Consider the following 22750-nt stretch of genomic DNA (forward strand, 5'->3'; position numbering starts at 1 on the left):
CGCATAAATATTGCACTTTCTTCACGTATTTACGAAAAAAGCAACCTTTAGTGGTCAAAGTTAATAAGATATATTTTCAAAAAGAAACGTCTTATTAAACTGCAAACCGAGGCGGTTATAGTTTGTACCTTTCTACAATGCTTACAATACCCAGGCCTTAATTAAATTTGTGTAAAGGGCTGTGGGCCGCATTGTCAGTGTAACAACACGTGTTATACCAAAACTTTTCCATTCTGTGAAGACAAGAATTCATGTCATGAGTAACGGAATAATCAATACACAACTTCCGCGGCTGCAGAAGCGCGTGATTTTTCAAGCTGTTCGAAATTGCTCGGGCCATTTCTAACAGGGTTAACGCAGGCTCTGCATGCACAGTTATATATGCATTAGTTACCGAAATATGTTTTTCAGGGCTGCACAGAATTATTTCGGAAATAGTTGAGTTGTATTTTAGTGCTCTGTGCGTTTTTCGAAATCACTATTTTAGTTAATAGTTAATAAACACTGTTTTAACCGACCAGGTCTCACTAGTGCAGGTTATAACGATCTAATAGGTGTACTAATGAGAACTCACTCTGGCTAAAATGTCGTGGTCATTAGTTCAAATTGCACCACAACATTCAACCCATACGTTTAGGTAGACAAACACAGCATTCATACAGGGTCTGTAACATATAATTGATTTATTTCTTATCGTTAGGCAAGATGAATCTATTTTTGGTGTGCTTTACACTACTGCCTGTTGTCTTCTCCCAAACTTGGCACGAGCATGGGACAAGTGAATATTTAATTGGGTCGAATAAAGTCAACAGCTATTCTGAAGCAGAAACTGCATGTCAAGGATGGAACGCTCATGTAGCCAACGTCAAAACAAAAGATATTTTTGATTTTTTGGTGGATAAAATTGGAATTCTCACAGGTAAGTCTTGCCTAATGATTGTAGTATTGCAGAAATATGACAATTGTCAACATTCTTAAAACTGCCTCTTGTGTGGGCATGACCTACAAGTACGCCTTGATCAGAACCAAATTTTCATTGTTTTGTCGAAGTGCGGTGAAATTTCATGAAGTGTCTTGAATTCCTGCAATGACTTTTGCGATAAAATAACTTGCTTAAGTCAAAAATATGATCACCAGTCAAAGTTTCTTTTGCAAAATTTATGTTTACACTAATTTTGAAGACATTCCCTTTTCCTACTTCATTGGAGCGGTGCGAGTTTCGACAGAAAATTTCAAATGGACTGATGGAACAGGTGTTTTAAATGGACCTTGGAGAGTGGGGTGGCATGGGAAAGCACGTTGGAACGAACCAAACGACCAGAATGAAAATGAAGACTGTGTGACAATGGGTTATAAAAATGTACTTGACCCAAACTTCAAGTGGTTAGATGTTCCTTGCATATATGAATCAAGATACATCTGTGAAAGACCAGCAACAGGTAATATTGGAATCAATTTTGTTGACGTAGGGTGTTTACTTTGGGCGAAGATTGTCAAAACGATAAATCACTTTGAAGATAAATTACGAATAAAATTACGTAGCCGTCTGGGCAGTGTTTCAATTACATTAAAAAGGCACTAGCCATTGACCGAGGAAAACAATATTGGCTTTTATTACAGAAAACAGTGTAACAATTTTTTTAATACGTTTAAGCATCATTATATTAATTTGGGGAACCTCTCCATATACTAAAGAAATAGAAATCCACGAAGAAGCTGCAATAACAAAATTTACATAAATTATGTGCAGTATTTTGAAATAAATACGAGATGTTTGGTAAGTCACAGCTCCACCACCAACAACATTTGCGTCAACCTCAAGAAATCCAGCAACTTCCAGACTCATCCAAAGAACAAGCACAGAAACCATCAACCATTCGCAGACCACCGCCGGATTAACAGCTGGTAAATATCTTTTGAACAACGTTACAATTTTTCAAAACTGACTCGTAACATTAAGAAGTAAAAGGTAACAAACATAATGTTAATCAAGAATATTGATCTGATTCAGCCACAAAACCGCCAGAAAACAGCAGCAACAATCTACCCATTGTGATAGGTTCGATTGTTGGAGTAATCTTCATAATTATCATCATATGCCTCCTGATTTTCTTTGTGGTGTCACAAAAGCGAAAATCCAAAAGGTAAAACCTTATGTAAGAGTCTGTTGTCTGTTGCAATGATATATTTTACGGCATTTAAGTTGTTTCTTGGCGTTTTTTGTAAAGTATTTTTCCAAGCAGTCGGTAAATTTCATTTTACATAAAACTCATGGAAGGAATAATACTCGATTTATGTGTTTATTTTTAGAGCTGGTCGTTCAACAAACATCACAGAACTTGGGAAGGGCACGTCGGGTGAGTGTGAAGTGATCATGATAAAGTTAAAACAAGATCAATGCAACTAAAAACAAATATTTTTATCTAAAAACAAGAAATTACGCATCTCAAACAATAAATGACCATGTTTTTAGCTGCATCAGCTACGGTGGAAAATTACGAAACAGTGGAAGCGCATCACGCCGAAACCGAAGGCGACTACGCAAACACGAAGCAGTACGCAGGCTACTATCACGTCATAAGGGACCGAGAACACAACCCCTATGACGCAACAGACTTGCCTCGATCGGAAGCTTATGCAAATTTACACGACGGATACACGGAAGCGACGTACAACACTATACAACATGATATGAATCAGCAGGATACTTACAGCAAACTGCAACTGCAACATGGGGATGTTATGGAGTCGCGGACAAACGAAACGAGCACTTACGACAGGCTGCACACTGGACAAAACTCGCCGGCTCGTAATAATGATTTAACGCCCGGCGAAGAAATGTACACAGTCGTTAATAAGCCGAATAGGAAGTTGAATCGTTAAACGCAACACGCTCAGTTTTCATGTAAACAGCAATTGGGGCAAAAAACGCATGTCACTGTATTTTTGTGAAAAAAGATTCTTCTTCGAATGCTTTCATCTCAAATGTCACTTGTTTCATTAAGTTATTACAATGCCATGCTATACAGTACATATGGCTGTACCTCATATGTACACGTTACAGTACACGTTATACCATACAGGTTCAAATGTTCATTCGTATTAGGGTGTGTATCAAATATAATACTTCATATGTAAGCATGTCACTGCTATACTTGCCAGGATTGTGCTTGTTACACGTCCAACCTTCTTTACAATGTAAATTTGTTTTCGCTGTTTGGCATTAATTTTCTACTAATTTTAGTCCATATACCTTTATATATAGTTTTACCTCTTCAGCTTTTCTCGCAAATGAGTTCGAACAGTCGGTCTAGCTCAGTGCTCGGGAACCAATAACCTGGTGACGGATACACACATGCGGCTCAACAATTTGCCCTGGTTCAAATCCTCACATTCCATACCAGAACTGCAGGAATCAGCCTTTGCAAGTCGGTGACTGACGGATCTGTCTTTACAAATCAAATATTCCTAAAGCTCCAAAAGGAGTAAAAGACGATCAACGCCAGTATAAGATCTTTATTAGAGATATATTAATTTCGCCTATTGGCATCTTCAGTTTCTGTCTTATTCAAAAGCAGAAGTCATGAGTTAATTTTTTCTGTGTACAGCCAACATCGGATGTTCATATTTTCCATATACGCAAGTGAATGTTTGTTGCCGAGAATTTATGTAGCACGGAATAACCTTTTTATGAGCATACTTTATCTCCATCGCATTTTATTCTTCATTGAAAATTGTTTATTTGCGTTAATGGCTTTGTTATTTTTTTGTTTAAGATAACCTTCCTCCTAACGACAATTTAATTCCGGTTGTTGTTGATTCTAAGGTTTCCTGTGTAAGGTAAAACGAGCTCCCTATAAAAAGATAACTAAGTAGCGCTGGGTGTGTCGCATGCGTTCAAACGTATGTCGGGCGTGCTTGGAATCACAGGTGACAAATTCGCTGTATTTAAAAGTGATCTGTGCATGCAACACCCAATTAGCTAAAGTTTAGAAAGTACTGTGAGATCGATCAAGGCAAACAACTTAAATGCACCCAAAAACTCTTACATCAAAGCTATGATTAAACCAACGATCAATTTGCTTCGAGGTTGCAGACGGACGTAAAGTCACAGCCTATTTTCGTAGCGATTGATGACCATGACCAGCACGATGTTTAGGCAAACAAGTCGTGAATATTAAATATCAATATATAAATAGATTTACTGTTCGCGCTGTATGTAACCGTGTAATTAGTGACACAAAAACAAACATATAGAATAGAATGACAGGCATAGCACTTGGAAAAGCGGACGATGGTCGGAGAGGAAATGACAAAGTTAGCGGGGTGATTGAGGGTTTGAAAACACACTACCGGTTTAAGCTAGCGTTTGCAAGGTCAGACTTGAGTCAACGTCAACGGAAACGATTATGTAATTCACGCAACACAGCAGTCGGTTCGGGGGCTGAGGCACAGAAAATATAGTGTAAAGTGGTCAGAAAGTACAGTGCATAAGCCGCCGATATGTGCTAGTCTTCTGATTCCATTCTGATTCATCATGATATGAGTCGGAGAGGTCTACCCTTTGTCCTCTGCTTCCGGCTTTTTTGTAAATTCCAGAAAAGGTACTTCGCGTTGCACCGCGGTGAAAGTTGCGGAGCAGGGTGTGGTGAATGAAAAAAAACTAAAGATTGCTCAAGAGTTAGGCTAGATACCGAAAGTTAGATATAGCTTGCTAAAGTTGCTGCAACGATCAAATATGTTTTACCTTTATTTTTGACAAATCGGCAATATTTTTTAGAGGATTTGATTCTACGCAGTAAACATGTATTTTGGAATACTGACCATCAATACTTTACTGCTTGTTTTGTTTCCCGTCGTTTCCGCTCAAATGTGGCACAATATTGTGTCAGGTGGCAACGAATACTTAATCAGCACACAAGCAGTTCAATCGTACACCGAAGCCAAAATCAACTGTCGTGGGCAAAGTGCTCACGTTGCCAATGTCAAGACCTCAGAAATTTTCAATCACTTGATAGTTTGGATCGGAAAACTGACAGGTATCGTTATACGTTTGAATAACTTCAAGTAACAAATTTAACCTTAAAATTTTTCCAAGAGAAATTGTATTTCTGCATTCGCCTTATCGAACAAATAAAGTGTTGCTATTACTTATAGTAGGCCGGGTGCGCTTCGCGAGCCGTAGTAGCCTAAACTTAATCTGAATGAAGGTCAAGAAGCAAGTGTTTACTGGCTGTTCGTAGTCGGACCTTCGTGGTTGTTTTCTGCATTGAATTCTAAGCGAACCACGCTGTCAGTTACCACAAGATGCATTGTTTACAGATCCGCCGTATTCGTTCTACATCGGGGCCACTCGGATCGGCCGATCAGGCAGTTTCCAATGGACAGGTGGCACAAGAGTTACTTTCAAACCTTGGCACACAGGCGATCCAAACGATGTCGGAGGGTTGGAAGACTGTGTGGTAATGGGTGCGACTCAACTTCTCGATCCAACGTACGGATGGAGGGATGTACAATGCTCCTCTGTATCGAGATACATTTGCGAAAGAAAGATGCCTAGTAAGCTGCAATAGAATCAAATCACGTGTATTTTGCACAAAAAAACAACTAGATGAGCAATATTCAAAAGAAATAAAATGGGGCGCGTTATGTACGGGTAAAGCTTTAAATCTAATGCAAGCTTTAAGGTAACAAGGCTAGTAAGACATTATTCTTACATAACGAAATCGGTTTATAGACTTGTTTTTGGAAAAACTGCACACTTTTTTGCCAACATAGTATCGAAGCAAAACCTAAATATGCACCAAAAGGCTATTTGGATTCTGAATGTTGATTAGGTCACTTTTTTTGTTGGCAAATACAGCGAAATAAAAATATTATTTAAAAGATTAAAGAGTAAATAAACAACATTGATTTATTTAGTTTACACGGGCGCCACCTTCTCCGCAAGGAACTTCCCACCCGGGTTAAGTACATCTCCCCAAGTCAAATCGACCACAACATCATCGACATTAAGTGAGCGAATATTTGTTTCTGATATTCTTTCCGCACCGTTGCAAAATACAAAGGAACCCCGAGCAGACCTTGGTACTGTGTATAGAGATCACATTCCATAATGCAGAGCTTTATTTCTGAACACATGTATTTGGTTCACTACTATATATTAAATAAGAAAATTTGTATTTGCTTTGTTGTTTATCAGGCCCTCAACCCTACAACTACGTGTACATCATCATCGGTTTTGCTGCTGTCGTCGTTGTTGCCGTTATAATAGCTGTGGTTCTTGCATGTACAATTTTAAAGAAACGACGCTCAAAAAGGTAGCGAATTACAGAAATCTATATCAGTGGTTTGAAATCGTTTTTTTTTTTATCCAAAGCGCATTTATTAAACGGCTCGCGGTGAACCAAGTGTTGCAAAGCTTTTTTGAAAAAATCTGTAAGATCACCATTGTTTTTTACATTATGAAAACAAAAAATACTGAACAAGAAAAAGTACATATTATGCATACGTTTAAACACAACTTGTGACTACTGTTTGATCGATTTGACCCAGAAAGTCCATGCTGTTGTTTTGTTTTTGTTTTAAGAAACGACCCACCTTCCAACACCGGGATGGCAAACCCAGTCTTTTGTGAGTATTTTTTTCCTCTAATATTGCTTAAATGCTCGATTTCGTATCTCTATATTAATGAGTGACGTTGTAAGTCTGTGATTTATGGGGAAAATCAATCAAGTTGGAATATTTGATTTTTTTGACATGCATGTTGTGACCTCGTATTTTGACCACGTAAACACTGTGCTAAACTACAACAATCACCTATGTTATCACAATATTTCACCAGAATCATTGAATTGTGTCTACTTTTACCAGCCATCCAGATTCCACGAAGCGGAAGTTACATCACACCGGAAACGCTTCCGGCAACCAACATTCAACCGCGCGCGAACCAACCAGATTACGATACCCACCATTACGACACCATCCAACCACATGATTACGTCAACATTGACAATAATCTGGATGACAACGTTTACATTAGGAATGTCAATGGCTATGTGGAGTTGAGCAGTTGAAAAAAGTAGCAGACTGTGACTTATTTATAGGACGTGACATCGCCATATTATGGCATACAACATGTGTATTTAATTCATTTCCCGTAATCTGTGTTTTGAAATTTCAATTCAACGTTAACATCAGGCGAACACAACTTAAATGAGTATGTGTGCCCCAAAATTGGAAATATGCGATAGCGTGGCACTCCCTGTTATTCAACTTGCTAGTATTTTAAATATATACTCTTTGGCACGTTTGGTTTAACGTTACGCGTGTCCCCTTTCGTAAGTTAACGCATGTTGTGTGGATCTGCAAGGCTAACAGCGCAGTAGGTGGCGTTTCGTTTTCTTCAGTGCCAATTGTTGGTCTTAAGTCTGACTTTCTGTGTTGAAAAAGAATGATATAAGTCTTTCCATTAATATGTATAATTTTATTCTTACCAAGTGTCGTACAAGGCAGACACGATTCCCTTGTTACATAGCAGTTGACATGGCAAGCAGGTAGAATAAAATAGTAGTTGGGGTGATATCCAAAAATACAATAGAATGCCAGGCACGCAGGCCTAGCAGAGCGGGCGATGGAACGGAAATGACATAGCCAGCGGAGCGTTTGAATTGCTTTGAAGATACTAAACTGCGTTTAAGCTGGCGTTAGCACGGTAGTCGATAGTTACGTAACATTATGGCTAATTTGGAAACATTTATGATTTTAATTATCAAATCCTTGCAGGTGCACAAGGCCGAAAAAAAGTCCGGCACTGTGTTAATGAATAACGCTACTGCATGTATCTGAACATGGAGCATCAGGCATTGTGTTAATAACCGACGACAAGAATTACTGTTGGTTTCAGCTGATTACATTACATTTTGAATATGAAAGTAAGCAAGATGAAAAATGAAAACCTGATACATTTTGTTATTTTGCGCGCAGGGAAAAGACTTTTTGGGGTGGGTTGGAGTCGCCATTTTGGTTTGTTCACGTTATTTTTTAAAATTAGGTTATTGGTCGTGCACTGGAATAAATTCGTTATATTCCAAACTAATTTTATGTTGTTTATTTTCTTCCACCAAGTCTTGCAACACAAACTGAAATCCTGTTTCATCCACGATGTGCGCCAGCGCCACCCGAAATTTATGTTGGTCGCCCCCAAATGACCAGCAGTGAAATATCATTTCCAGAGCCTCCCCTCCACTTATTCACTCAAGCCTAAAGACGCCAGTGATCTAAACTTCCCGCGCAGACAACTTTACTTCGAACGCGGAAACAAAACGGGAAGAAAGACATGCTATGAGTGGTGGATGACGAAGATCATTTCTGCTAATTTGTTATAACACTATTGCGAAAGGGTTTCACGTTCATTGGCACGACAAGGCATGAGATCAGTTACAGGTGGCTTAAGGTTTTATCGGTTGTACAATATATATAGTTTACAACGTTTAGTCGAAGGGCAGCACATAGAAAGGTTTTGATTAATATGCATTCCAAGCAATTAGTTATTTATATTTGTATATATTTGTGACCAATGAGATTGCTTGGTTGATTTATGCACGAACGACAGGTTATTGCACACAGTATTGCAGCAAATATTTAGGATTGTAATTCTACGAGCGCACATTTGGTTTGACTTCAAAAGCTATGAACCTTCTGCATTCGGCTGCGTTATTATCACTGTTGTCTGTCGTCTTGTCCCAAACTTGGCACAAGCATGGGACAAGTAAATATTTGATTGGGACAAGAGCGAATAAAGTCAACAATTATTCTGAAGCGAAAACTGCATGTCAAGGATGGAATGCTCATGTAGTCAACGTCAAAACAAAGTATATTTTTCATTTTTTAGTGGCCAAGATTGGAAATCTCACAGGTAAGTCTTGCCTGGTTCACAGTTTCATATAGTGTTGTTGGTTTGCCTAAAAGGTAAATTCAAACTTATATTGCCTAATACTGCAAGCATCATTGCAAAATATCTTCAATAGAATTGGGATTCCTAAACAAAAGTCTTGTCTGCTTCGCAGTTAAGTTTTGCGTGCTACAGCGTTGATGATAATTTTATTGTGTTACTGCGTTAATGATGGCTAAGACTCCAAGAAAACGTTGATTAAAAACATTTGCAAACTGATTTTTGCACGTATTTGTCATGATGATATTACTCATGATATTATCTAATATATTAAAACACCATCAAGGTTTTTAATAACGTAACGTGCTTGGTTTGTCACAAAATGGTGTAAAATGTGTCACGTTTTATTACGCACGTCTTAATCTCATCTTGTGTTGTACCCTTACATAGTTTGATCATATTTAACTATTCCATGTATTTTCTTTGTTATCCTCGCATGTGTATTCTCGGAATAGTTTTGCAATATAAACCGAAAGTGTCAATAAATGACATAAAGTGTGCGTTGTGATCAACTACATTCTGTTAAGATAGCCGGTTGTCAGTAACGAATGCAACTCCCCGATGTTGCACTAACACCAACTACGTGAACTATCTTTGTACGCTTAACTTCGAAGGCGGAAATTAAAGGAATCGAAAGACGTTTTGTGACTAATAAATGACATATGGGTTTATTTCTGCTGTTCCGCCATACGGGGAAGTATCTGATTCGAGTTCTGATTCAAAAACGTTTATGTTGCCACTACAAGTCAATCTAAGACCAGCTAGAAGCAATTTAGATATCAGTGATACGAAACATCAAGCATTGAGAAGAAATGATTTGATCATTTTAAAGACGCCATTTGTCATTTGCAAGAACTTGAATTGTAATTGAAACGTAATGACGGCAAGCAACTTATGCGTTGCAAATTAGACTTATTATCAAAATTGGCTGTTGTTGAGTCTATTGTGTGGAATGGGACTATTGGTAAATACATGAAATAAGAAACTTTTGTTATGATTTTGTATTGTAGTTTAACACAACCTTTTGTTGAAATATATAAGTTGGCTTTAAAGCATGAACCAACATTTGGTGGCGTTATCAGCACTATTGCCTGTTGTATTGTCTCAAACTTGGCACAAGCATGAAACAAGTGAATATTTGATTGGGTCAAGAGCGGATAAAGTCAACAGCTATTCTGAAGCAGAAACTACATGTCAAGGATTGAATGCTCATGTAGTCAACGTCAAAACAAAAGATATTTTTGATTTTTTGGTGACTAGGATTGGAAATCTAACAAGTAAGTCTTGTCTGATTCATATTTTTATTATTGAATTGTTGGGTTGTTAAAAACGCTAAACAGAATTAGAACTTCTGAAAATAATTCTTGTCTGGTTTGCAGTTAAGTTATACTGCGCTTGAAAATAGGGTAAATTCAAATCGGTGCTTCTAAAACGGAAATAAAAAATGAATTTGACATCGACATGATTTGATTGGAATCAACTAACGTTATTAATGGTCGGATAGAAACATTTAGGAAAGTTTTTTGCTGAAAAAGGATTAAATCTGGAATTAAATTTTAGACAAACCATATTCCTATTTCATTGGAGCGAGACGAATTAATGGGACAAATAACTTTGAGTGGACAGATGGAACAAGTGTTGTGAACGGACAGTGGAGAGTGGAATGGAATGAACCCAACAACTTCAAAGGAAGAGAAGATTGTGTTACAATGGGTTATCGCTATGTGTTCCACCCTAAGTTGCAATGGCTTGATGTTAAATGCGAATATCAGTCACGATACATTTGTAAAAGATCATCAGGTGGGATGCTTGAGAAGGTAGTGATAAAAAATGTGTACAACCATGTACCTTTTCAGAAAAAAAACTATTCCAGTCTGTTTAAAATTACTCAAAAAGTGTGGTAGTCAGCGTATGACGTTGCCGATAAGACTTAGTTCAAATTTCTGTGAATACTTTAAATTTCCCTTTTTTCGAATCCTGTATATTTAACAATTGCCCGAATGTTATGTTTAAAGTGGCCTTTGATTTCATTTGAGTGCTTGGCTACTTGCGTGGTGTACAATTGTGGGATTTACAATTTGGTATTTCATGAAGTGAAAGGTTACATAAAGATAGATGGCCTATTTATAGTTTCAACGACGTTAAAAGCAACCACAACGTCCTCTGGAGCCACAACACGTCCCGTCAAAGAAACCACCACAAGAACCACCACAACCATCTCCTTACCACTAAACACTGAAAACATCCGCAATGTGACCACACTTGCAACGAATACCAGCAGAGCGACATTTGGTAACGAATCTATGCCGACTACGAGACTTTCAAGCACACAGTTGAGCTCTTTTCACCAAAGTGAGCAATAAAACCTGTTAAATCAATTCTACCTCTCCAAAACAGAGGTTCCCAAGGTTTGGTCGACATGAACTCCATTTATAAAAAATGTCCCTGGGCTTACACTAATTCACCTGGACCTCTTATCACGACCGAATTAAGTAAAAGAAAAAATTTAGAAAAAAATGGGGGTCACAAACCCTTGTTTAAGCAAAAACTGCACACATTTTGCCAACATGGTACCGCAGCAAAACCTGAATATTGATTAGGTCGCTTTTTTTGGGAAACTATAGCCAAATAAAAATACCATTTAAAAGATTAAAGAGTAAACAAACAACATTGATTTATTTAGTTTACCCGGTCGCCACCTTCTCCGCAGGTCAAAGGAACTTCCCACCAGGGTTAAGTACATCTCCCCAAGTCAAATCGACCACAACATCATCGACATTAAGTGAGCGAATATTTGTTTCTGATATTCATTCGGCACCGTTGTAAGATACAAAGCAACCCCGAGCAGACCTTGATACTGTGGATAGAGATCACATTCCATAATGGAGAGCTTTATTTCTGAACACATGTATTTGGTTCACTACCATATATTAAATAAGAAAATTTGTATTTGCTTTGTTGTTTATCAGGCCCTCAACCCTACAACTACGTGTACATCATCATCGGTTTTGCTGCTGTCGTCGTTGTTGCCGTTATAATAGCTGTGGTTCTTGCATGTACAATTTTAAAGAAACGACGCTCAAAAAGGTAGCGAATTACAGAAATCTATATCAGTGGTTTGAAATCGTTTTTTTTTATCCAAAGCGCATTTTTTAAACGGCTCGCGGTGAACCACGTGTTGCAAAGCTTTTTTGAAAAAATCTGTAAGATCACCATTGTTTTTTTCATTATGAAAACAAAAAATACTGAACAAGAAAAAGTACATATTATGCATACGTTTAAACACAACTTGTGACTACTGTTTGATCGATTTGACCCAGAAAGTCCATGCTGTTGTTTTGTTTTTGTTTTAAGAAACGACCCACCTTCCAACATCGGGATGGCAAACCCAGTCTTTTGTGAGTATTTTTCCCCTCTAATATTGCTTAAATGCTCGATTTCGTATCTCTATATTAATGAGTGACGTTGTAAGTCTGTGATTTATGGAGAAAATCAATCAAGTTGGAATATTTGATTTTTTTGACATGCATGTTGTGACCTCGTATTTTGACCACGTAAACACTGTGCTAAACTACAACTATCACCTATGTTATCACAATATTGCACCAGAATCATTGAATTGTGTCTACTTTTACCAGCCATCCAGATTCCACGAAGCGGAAGTTACATCACACCGGAAACGCTTCCGGCAACCAACATTCAACCGCGCGCGAACCAACCAGATTACGATACCCACCATTACGACACCATCCAACCACATGATTACGTCAACATTGACAATAATCTGGATGACAACGTTTACATTAGGAATGTCAATGGCTATGTGGAGTTGAGCAGTTGAAAAAAGTAGCAGACTGTGACTTATTTATAGGACGTGACATCGCCATATTATGGCATACAACATGTGTATTTAATTCATTTCCCGTAATCTGTGTTTTGAAATTTCAATTCAACGTTAACATCAGGCGAACACAACTTAAATGAGCATGTGTGCCCCAAAAATTGGAAATATGCGGTAGCGTGGCACTCCCTGTTATTCAACTTGCTAGTATTTTAAATATATACTCTTTGGCACATTTGGTTTAACGTTACGCGTGTCCCCTATCGTAAGTTAACGCATGTTGTGTGGATCTGCAAGGCTAACAGCGCAGTAGGTGGCGTTTCGTTGTCTTCAGTGCCAATTGTTGGTCTTAAGTGTGACTTTCTGTGTTGAATAAGAATGATACCAGTCTTTCCATTAATATGTATAATTTTCTTCTTACCAAGTGTCGTACAAGGCAGACACGATTCCCTTGTTACATAGTAGTTAACATGGCAAGCAGGTAGAATAAAATAGTAGTTGGGGTGATATCCAAAAATACAATAGAATGCCAGGCACGCAGCTGGCCTAGCAGAGTGGGCGATAGAACGGAAATGACATAGCTAGCGGAGCGTTTGAATAGTTTTAAAGACACTAAACTCCGTTTAAACTTTAGCGTTATCACGGTAGTCGATAGTTACCTAACATTATGGCTAATTTGGAAACATGTATGATTTCAATTATCAAATCCTTGCAGGTGCCCAAGGCCGAAAAAAAGTCTTGCACTGTGTTAATGAATAACGCTACTGTATGCATCTGAACATGGAGCAGGCATTGTGTTAATAACCGACGACAAGAATTCCTGTTGTGAAATATTATTTCCAGAGCCTGCCTCCCCATCTATTACTCAAGCCTCAGTAAACTTCCCGCGCAGACAACTTTACTTCGAACGCGGAAACAAAACGGGAAGAAAGACATGCTATGAGTGGTGGATGACGAAGATCATTTCTGCTCATTTGTAAAAACACAATTGCGAAAGGGTTTCACGTTCATTGGCACGACAAGGCATGAGATCAGTTACAGGTGGCTTAAGGTTTTATCGGTTGTACAATACATTGTTTACAACGTTTAGTTCAGCGCTGCACAACCTGCAGCCGCGGAAGCTATTTTTTGTGGCCGGCACATTTATACCAAAATACATGCATTGGCGGCAGACGTTGCTCGTGAAACTGTTTTTTTGAAAGGTTCTCAAGAGTTAAGCTTTTAATTTAAGCCCATTTCCGTGTTTATACACATTCGTTCGCTGTAGCGAGTAGTAACTGGTGCAGCCACCGCAACCGAGACAAAGCGCAACAATACGGATGGTGACGTCATAAAACATTAATAGCATATCGGTGAATTTTATGTACGCATGTACAGTTGTCGAAAAGCTAAACAGTGGAATCACTCAGTCATGTCGCTATAACGCAAAAGGTTGTTAAAACAAGAGAAAAGGGCGTTTAATCCCAAATGGGAAGTGGATTATTTTATGATGGAGACGTGAACCTAACGTGCAAGAACAAGGCAGCCATTGAATAATTCGACATTTCATTACATTGTAATATACGTAATTTGGCAAATGTAAATGATAAATAGTGCACATTTTTCAGGTATGGAATCATTTCCATTCCTTTCAAATAATGCTCACGTCAACTTGTCGTAATTATCAGGAGTATATCGTTGGAAAAGCAGTATATTCAGTGGCGGCCGTTAGCACACAGTGGTGTGTGTGATGCGGTCGGCAATAGTAAAAAGGTTGTGCACCCCTGGTTTAGTTAAAGGGCAACACATAGAAAGGTTTTGAATAATATACATTAACACATAGAAAGGTTTTGATTAAAAAAATAACAGTAATAATTATATATTTGAAATACTGAAAGCAATTAGTTATTTATATTTTTATATATTTGTGACCAACGATATTGCTTGGTCGATTTATGCACGAACGACAGGGGATTGTACACAGTATTGTCCACATTTGGTTTGACTTAAAAAGCTATGAACCTTCTGCATTCGACTGCGTTATTATCACTGTTGTCTGTCGTCTTGTCCCAAACTTGGCACAAGCATGGGACAAGTAAATATTTGATTGGGACAAGGGCGAATAAAGTCAACAATTATTCTGAAGCAGAAACTGCATGTCAAGGTTGAAACGCTCATGTAGTCAACGTCAAAACAAAACATATTTTTGATTTTTTGGTGGCTAAGGTAGGAACACTCACAAGTAAGTCTTGTCTGGTTCACAGTTTCATTATAGTGTTGTTGGGTTGCCTAAAAGGTAAATTCAAACTCATGTTGCCTAATACTGCAAGCATCATTGCAAAATATCTTCAATAGAATTGGGATTCCTAAACAAAAGTCTTGTCTGCTTCGCAGTTAAGTTTTGCGTGTTACTGCGTTAATGATGATTTTATTGTGTTACTGCGTTGATGATGGTTAAGACTCCAATAAAACGTTGACAAAAAAAAATTTGCAAACTGACTTTCAGCACGTATTTGTCATGATGATATTACTCATGATATTATCTAATATATTAAAACACCATCAAGGTTTTTAATAACGTAACGTGCTTGGTTTGTCACAAAATGGTGTAAAATGTGTCACGTTGTTTTCAGAAATTGTTTTATTACGCACGTCTTAATCTCATTTTTGTGTTGTACCCTTACATAGTTTGATCATATTTAACATTTCCATGTATTTTCTTTGTTATCCTCGCATGTTTATTCATGGAATAGTTTTGCAATATAAACCGAAAGTGTCAATAAATGACATAAAGTGTGCGTTGTGATCAACTACATTCTGTTAAGATAGCCGGTTGTCAGTAACGAATGCAACTACCCGATGTTGCACCAACACCAACTACGTGAACCATCTTTGTAGACTTAACTTCGAAGGCGGAAATTAAAGAAATCGAAAAACGTGTTGTGACTAACAAATGACATGGGTTAGTTTCTGCTGTTCCGCCATATGGGGAAGTATCTGATTCGAGTTCTGATTCAAAAACGTTTATGTTGCCAATACAAGTCAATCTAAGACCAGTCAGAAGCAGTTTATATATCAGTGATACGAAACATGAAGCATTGAGAAGCAATGATTTGATCATTTCAAAATTTTGAACTTGAATTGTAATTAAAACGACATGACGGCAAGCAACTTATGCGTTGTAAATTAGACTTATTATCAAAATTGGCTGTTGTTGAGTCTATTGTCTGGAGTGGGACTAATGGTAAATACAAATACGAAACTTTTGTTATGATTTGGTATTGTAGTTTAACACAAACTGATTTGTGTGAATATATACGTTGGCTTTAAAGCATGAACCTACATTTGGTGGCGTTATTAGCACTTTTGCCTGTTGTATTGTCTCAAACTTGGCACAAGCATGGAACAAGTGAATATTTGATTGGGTCAAGAGCGGATAAAGTCAACAGCTATTCTGAAGCAGAAACTACATGTCAAGGATTGAATGCTCATGTAGTCAACGTCAAAACAAAAGATATTTTTGATTTTTTGGTGACTAGGATTGGAAATCTAACAAGTAAGTCTTGTCTGATTCATATTTTTATTATTGAATTGTTGGGTTGTTAAAAACGCTAAACGCAAACTTATGTTGCCTAATGCTATTATTGTAAAATATCTTGAACAGAATTAGAACTTCTGAAAATAATTCTTGTCTGGTTTGCAGTTAAGTTATACTGCGCTTGAAAATAGGGTAAATTCAAATCGGTGCTTCTAAAACGGAAATAAAAAATGAATTTGACATCGACATGATTTGATTGGAATCAACTAACGTTATTAATGGTCGGATAGAAACATTTAGGAAAGTTTTTTGCAAAAAAGGATTGAATCTGGAATTAAATTTTAGACAAACCATATTCCTATTTTATTGGAGCGAGACGAATTAATGGGACAAATAACTTTGAGTGGACAGATGGAACACGAGTTGTGAACGGACAGTGGAGAGCGGAATGGAATGAACCCAACAACTTCAAAGGAAGAGAAGATTGTGTTACAATGGGTTATCGCTATGTGTTCGACGCAGAGTTGCAATGGCTTGATGTTAAATGCGAATATCAGTCACGATACATTTGTAAAAGATCATCAGGTGGGATGCTTAAGAAGGTAGTAATAAAAAATGTGTACAACCATGTACCTTTTCAGAAAAAAAACTATTCCAGTCTGTTTAAAGTTACTCCAAAAGTGTGGTAGTCAGCGTATGACGATGCCGATAAGACTTAGTTCAAATTTCTGTGATTACTTTAAATTTCTATTTTTTCGAATCCTTTGTACTTGCCCGACGAGCTTGGAAATGCTAAGCCAGCCATTTCAGCAATGTTATGTTTAAAGTGGCCTTTGATTTCTTTTGAAGTGCTTGGCTACTTGCGTGGTGTACAATTGTGGGATTTACAATTTGGTATTTCATGAAGTGAAAGGTTACATAAAGATAGATGGCCTATTTATAGTTTCAACGACGTTAAAAGCAACCACAACGTCCTCTGGAGCCACAACACGTCCCGTCAAAGAAACCACCACAAGAACCACCACAACCATCTCCTTACCACTAAACACTGAAAACATCCGCAATGTGACAACACTTGCAACGAATACCAGCAGAGCGACATTTGGTAACGAATCTATGCCGACTACGAGACTTTCAAGCACACAGTTGAGCTCTTTTCACCAAAGTGAGCAATAAAACCTGTTAAATCAATTCTACCTCTCCAAAACAGAGGTTCCCAAGCTTTGGTCGACATGAACTCCATTTATAAAAAATGTCCCTGGGCTTACACTAATTCACCTGGACGTCTTATCACGACCGAATTAAGTAAAAGAAAAAATTTCGAAAAAAATGGGGGTCACAAACCCTTGTTTAAGCAAAAACTGCACACATTTTGCCAACATGGTACCGCAGCAAAACCTGAATATTGATTAGGTCGCTATTTTTGGGAAACTATAGCCAAATAAAAATACTATTTAAAAGATTAAAGAGTAAACAAACAACATTGATTTATTAAGTTTACCCGATCGCCACCTTCTCCGCAGGTCAAAGGAACTTCCCACCAGGGTTAAGTACATCTCCCCAAGTCAAATCGACCACAACATCATCGCCATTAAGTGAGCGAATATTTGTTTCTGATATTCTTTCCGCACCGTTGTAAGATACAAAGGAACCCCGAGCAGACCTTGATACTGTGTATAGAGATCACATTCCATAATGGAGAGTTTTATTTCTGAACACATGTATTTGGTTCACTACTATATATTAAATAAGAAAATTTGTATTTGCTTTGTTGTTTTATCAGGCACTCAACCCTACAACTACGTGTACATCATCATCGGTTTTGCTGCTGTCATCGTTGTTGCCGTTATAATTGCTGTGGTTCTTGCATGTACAATTTTAAAGAAACGACGCTCAAAAAGGTAGCGAATTACAGAAATCTATATCAGTGGTTTGAAATCGTTTTTTTTTATCCAAAGCGCATTTATTAAACGGCTCGCGGTGAACCACGTGTTGCAAAGCTTTTTTGAAAAAATCTGTAAGATCACCATTGTTTTTTACATTATGAAATCAAAAAATACTGAACAAGAAGAAGTACATATTATGTATGCGTTTAAACACAACTTGTGACTACTGTTTGATCGATTTGACGCAGAAAGTCCATGCTGTTGTTGTGTTTTTGTTTTAAGAAACGACCCACCTTCCAACATCGGGATGGCAAACCCAGTCTTTTGTGAGTATTTTTTTCCTCTAGTATTGCTTAAATGCTCGATTTCGTATCTCTATATTAATGAGTGACGTTGTAAGTCTGTGATTTATGGGGAAAATCATTCAAGTTGGAATATTTGATTTTTTTGGCATGCATGTTGTGACCTCGTATTTTGACCACGTAAACACTGTGCTAAACTACAACAATCACCTATGTTATCACAATATTGCACCAGAATCATTGAATTGTGACTACTTTTACCAGCCATCCAGATTCCACGAAGCGGAAGTTACATCACTCCGGAAACGCTTCCGGCAACCAACATTCAACCGCGCGCGAACCAACCAGATTACGATACCCACCATTACGACACCATCCAACCACATGATTACGTCAACATTGACAATAATCTGGATGACAACGTTTACATTAGGAATGTCAATGGCTATGTGGAGTTGAGCAGTTAAAAAAAGTAGCAGACTGTGACTTATTTATAGGACGTGCCATCGCCATATTATGGCATACAACATGTGTATTTAATTCATTTCCCGTAATCTGTGTTTTGAAATTTCAATTCAACGTTAACATCAGGCGAACAAACTTAAATGAGCATGTGTGCGCCCAAAATTGGAAATATGCGGTAGCGTGGCACTCCCTGTTATTCAACTTGCTAGTATTTTAAATATATACTCTTTGGCACATTTGGTTTAACGTTACGCGTGTCCCCTATCGTAAGTTCACGTATGTTGTGTGGATCTGCAAGGCAACTAACAACGCAGTAGGTGGCGTTTCGTTTTCTTCAATGCCAAGTCTGACTTTCTATGATGAATATAAATGATATCAGTCTTTCCATTAATACCATTAATATGTAAAAATTGATTCTTACCAAGTGTCGTACAAGGCAGACACGATTCTCTTGTTACATAGCAGTTGACATTCCAAGCAGGTAGAATAGATTAGTAGTTGGGGTTAAATCCAAAAATACAATAGAATGCCAGGCACGCAGCTGGCCTAGCAGAGTGGGCGATAGAACGGAAATGACATAGCTAGCGGAGCGTTTGAATAGCTTTAAAGACACTAAACTCCGTTTAAACTTTATCGTTATCACGGTAGTCGATAGTTACCTAACATTATGGCTAATTTGGAAACATGTATGATTTCAATTATCAAATCCTTGCAGGTGCCCAAGGCCGAAAAAAGTCTTGCACTGTGTTAATGAATAACGCTACTGTATGCATCTGAACATGGAGCATCAGGCATTGTGTTAATAACAGACGACAAGAATTCCTGTTGGTTTCATCTGATAACATTACATTTTGAATATGAAAGTAAGCAAGATGAAAAATGAAAACCTGATACATTTTGTTATTTTGCGCGCAGAGAAAAGACTTTTTGGGGTGGGTTGGAGTCGCCTTTTGGTTTGTTCACATTATTTTGTAAAAAATTAGGGAAAAGACTTTTGGGGTGGGTTATTGGTCGTGCACTGGAATAAATTCGTTATATTCCAAATTAATTTTATGTTGTTTATTTTCTTCCACCAAGTCTTGCAACACAAACTGAAATCCTGTTTGATCCACGATGTGCGCCAGCGCCACCCAAAATTTATGTTGGTCGCCCCCAAATGACCAGCAGTGAAATATCATTTCCAGAGCCTTCCCCCCATCTATTACTCAAGACGTCAGTAAACTTCCCGCGCAGACAACTTTACTTCGAACGCGGAAACAAAACGGGAAGAAAAACATGCTATGAGTGGTGGATGACGAAGAACATTTCTGCTCATTTGTAAATACGCAATTGCGAAAGGGTTTCACGTTCATTGGCACGACAAGACGTGAGATCAGTTACAGGTGGCTTAAGGTTTTATCGGTTGTACAATACGTTGTTTACAACGTTTAGTTGAAGGGCAACACATAGAAAGGTTTTGAATAATATACTTTAACACATAGAAAGGTTTTGATTAATATACATTAACACATAGAAAGGTTTTGATTAAAAAAATAACAGTAATAATGAAATATTTGAAATACTGAAATCAATTAGTTATTTATATTTATATTTGTGACCAATGATATTGCTTGGTCGATTTATGCACGAACGACAGGGGATTGTACACAGTATTGCAGCAAATATTCAGGATTGTAATTCTACGAGCCCATATTTGGTTTGACTTCAAAAGCTATGAACCTTCTGCATTCGGCTGCGTTATTATCACTGTTGTCTGTCGTCTTGTCCCAAACTTGGCACAAGCATGGGACAAATAAATATTTGATTGGATCAAGAGCAAATAAAGTCAACTGATATTCTGAAGCAGAAACTGCATGTCAAGGATGTAATGCTCATGTAGCCAACGTCAAAACAAACGATATTTTTGATTTTTTGGTGGCTAAGATTGGAAATCTCACTAGTAAGTCTTGTCTGGTTCAAAATTTCGTTATAGTGTTGTTGATTTGCAGAATTAGAACTCTTGAAAATAAGTCTTGTCTAGCTCGCTGTTATGTTTTATCAAACCGGTGCATCTATAATAATAGGTAAATGCAAACTTATTTTGCATAATACTGTAAGCATCATTGCTAAAAATCTTCAACAGAATTTGAACTCCTGAAGTCGTGTCTTCGTCGCAGTTGAAGTTTTGTGTGCTACTGCGTTGATGATGATTTTATTGTGTTACTGGGTTAATGATGGCTAAGACTCCAAGAAAACGTTGACAAAAAACATTTTTAAACTGACTTTCTGCACGTATTTGTCATGATGATATTACTCATGATATTATCTAATATATTAAAACACCATCAAGGTTTTTAATAACGTAACGTGCTTGGTTTGTCACAAAATGGTGTAAAATGTGTCACGTTGTTTTCAGAAATTGTTTTATTACGCACGTCTTAATCTCAACTTGTGTTGTACCCTTACATAGTTTGATCATATTTAACTATTCCATGTATTTTCTTTGTTATCCTCGCATGTGTATTCTCGGAATAGTTTTGCAATATAAACCGAAAGTGTCAATAAATGACATCAAGTGTGCGTTGTGATCAACTACATTCTGTTAAGATAGCCGGTTGTCAGTGACGAATACAACTACCCGATGTTGCACTTACACCAACTACGTCAACCATCTTTGTACGCTTAACTTCGAAGGCGGAAATTAAAGGAATCGAAAGACGTGTTGTGACTAACAAGTTTATTTCTGCTTTTCCGCCATATGGGGAAGTATCTGATTTGAGTTCTGATTCAAAAACGTTTAGTTTGCCACTACAAGTCAATCAAAGACCAGTTAGAAGCTGTTTAGATATCAGTGATACGAAACATCAAGCATTGAGAAGCAATAATTTGATCATTTTAAAGACGCCATTTGTCATATGCAATAACTTGAATTGTAATTGGAACGTAACTTATGCGTTGCAAATTAGACTTTAAATATTTTCTAAATTGGAAGTTGTTGAGTATATAGTCTGGAGTGGGACTAATGGTAAATACAAATAAGAAACTTTTGTGATGATTTTGTATTGTAGTTCAACAAAACCTTTTTGTTGAAATATATAAGTTGGCTTTAAAGCATGAACCTACATTTGGTGGCGTTACTAGCACTTTTGCCAGTTGTATTGTCTCAAACCTGGTACAAGTATGGGTACAAGTACAAGTGAATATTTGATTGGGTCAAGAGCGGATAAGGTCAACAGCTATTCTGAAGCAGAAACTGCATGTCAAGGATGGAAGGCTTATGTAGCCAACGTCAAAACAAAAGATATTTTTGATTTTTTGGTGATTAGGATTGGAATTCTAACAAGTAAGTCTTGTCTGATTCACTGTTTTATTATTGAGTTGTTGGATTGTTGAAAAAGCTAAACGCAAACTTATGTTGCCTAATGCTTTTATTGTAAAATATCTTGAACAGAATTAGAACTTCTGAAAATAATTCTTGTCTGGTTTGCTGTTAAGTTATACTGCGCTTGAAAATAGGGTAAATTCAAATCGGTGCTTCTAAAACGGAAATAAAAAATGAATTTGACATCGACATGATTTGATTGGAATCAACTAACGTTATTAATGGTCGGACAGAAACATTTAGGAAAGTTTTTTGCTAAAAAAGGATTAAATCTGGAATTAAATTTTAGACAAACCATATTCCTATTTCATTGGAGCGAGACGAATTAATGGGACAAATAACTTTGAGTGGACAGATGGAACACGAGTTGCAAACGGTCAGTGGAGAGTGGAATGGAATGAACCCAACAACTTCAAAGGAAGAGA

General features: G+C 37.4%; 2 protein-coding genes across 2 annotated transcripts; both read left to right on the forward strand.

Annotated features, from left to right (window-relative positions):
- The first annotated feature begins 4825 nt into the window (after positions 1-4825).
- Positions 4826-7495, forward strand: LOC145912099 (uncharacterized). The gene is made up of 6 exons (XM_082999523.1): positions 4826-5039; positions 5323-5559; positions 5923-6015; positions 6203-6320; positions 6590-6633; positions 6874-7495. The coding sequence occupies exons 1-6, from the start codon at positions 4871-4873 to the stop codon at positions 7074-7076; spliced, it is 864 nt and encodes a 287-aa protein (XP_082855649.1). The 5' UTR covers positions 4826-4870; the 3' UTR covers positions 7077-7495.
- A 2512-nt stretch (positions 7496-10007) lies between these two features.
- LOC145890487 (uncharacterized) lies at positions 10008-13057 on the forward strand. Its single transcript, XM_082981582.1, has 7 exons — positions 10008-10230; positions 10514-10753; positions 11084-11305; positions 11637-11735; positions 11923-12040; positions 12308-12351; positions 12592-13057. The coding sequence occupies exons 1-7, from the start codon at positions 10008-10010 to the stop codon at positions 12792-12794; spliced, it is 1149 nt and encodes a 382-aa protein (XP_082837708.1). The 3' UTR covers positions 12795-13057.
- The last annotated feature ends 9693 nt before the right edge of the window (positions 13058-22750 follow it).

The sequence above is a fragment of the Ascidia mentula genome, chromosome 1, assembly GCF_947561715.1.
Source record: "Ascidia mentula chromosome 1, kaAscMent1.1, whole genome shotgun sequence".
NCBI classification, from domain to species: Eukaryota; Metazoa; Chordata; class Ascidiacea; order Phlebobranchia; family Ascidiidae; genus Ascidia; species Ascidia mentula.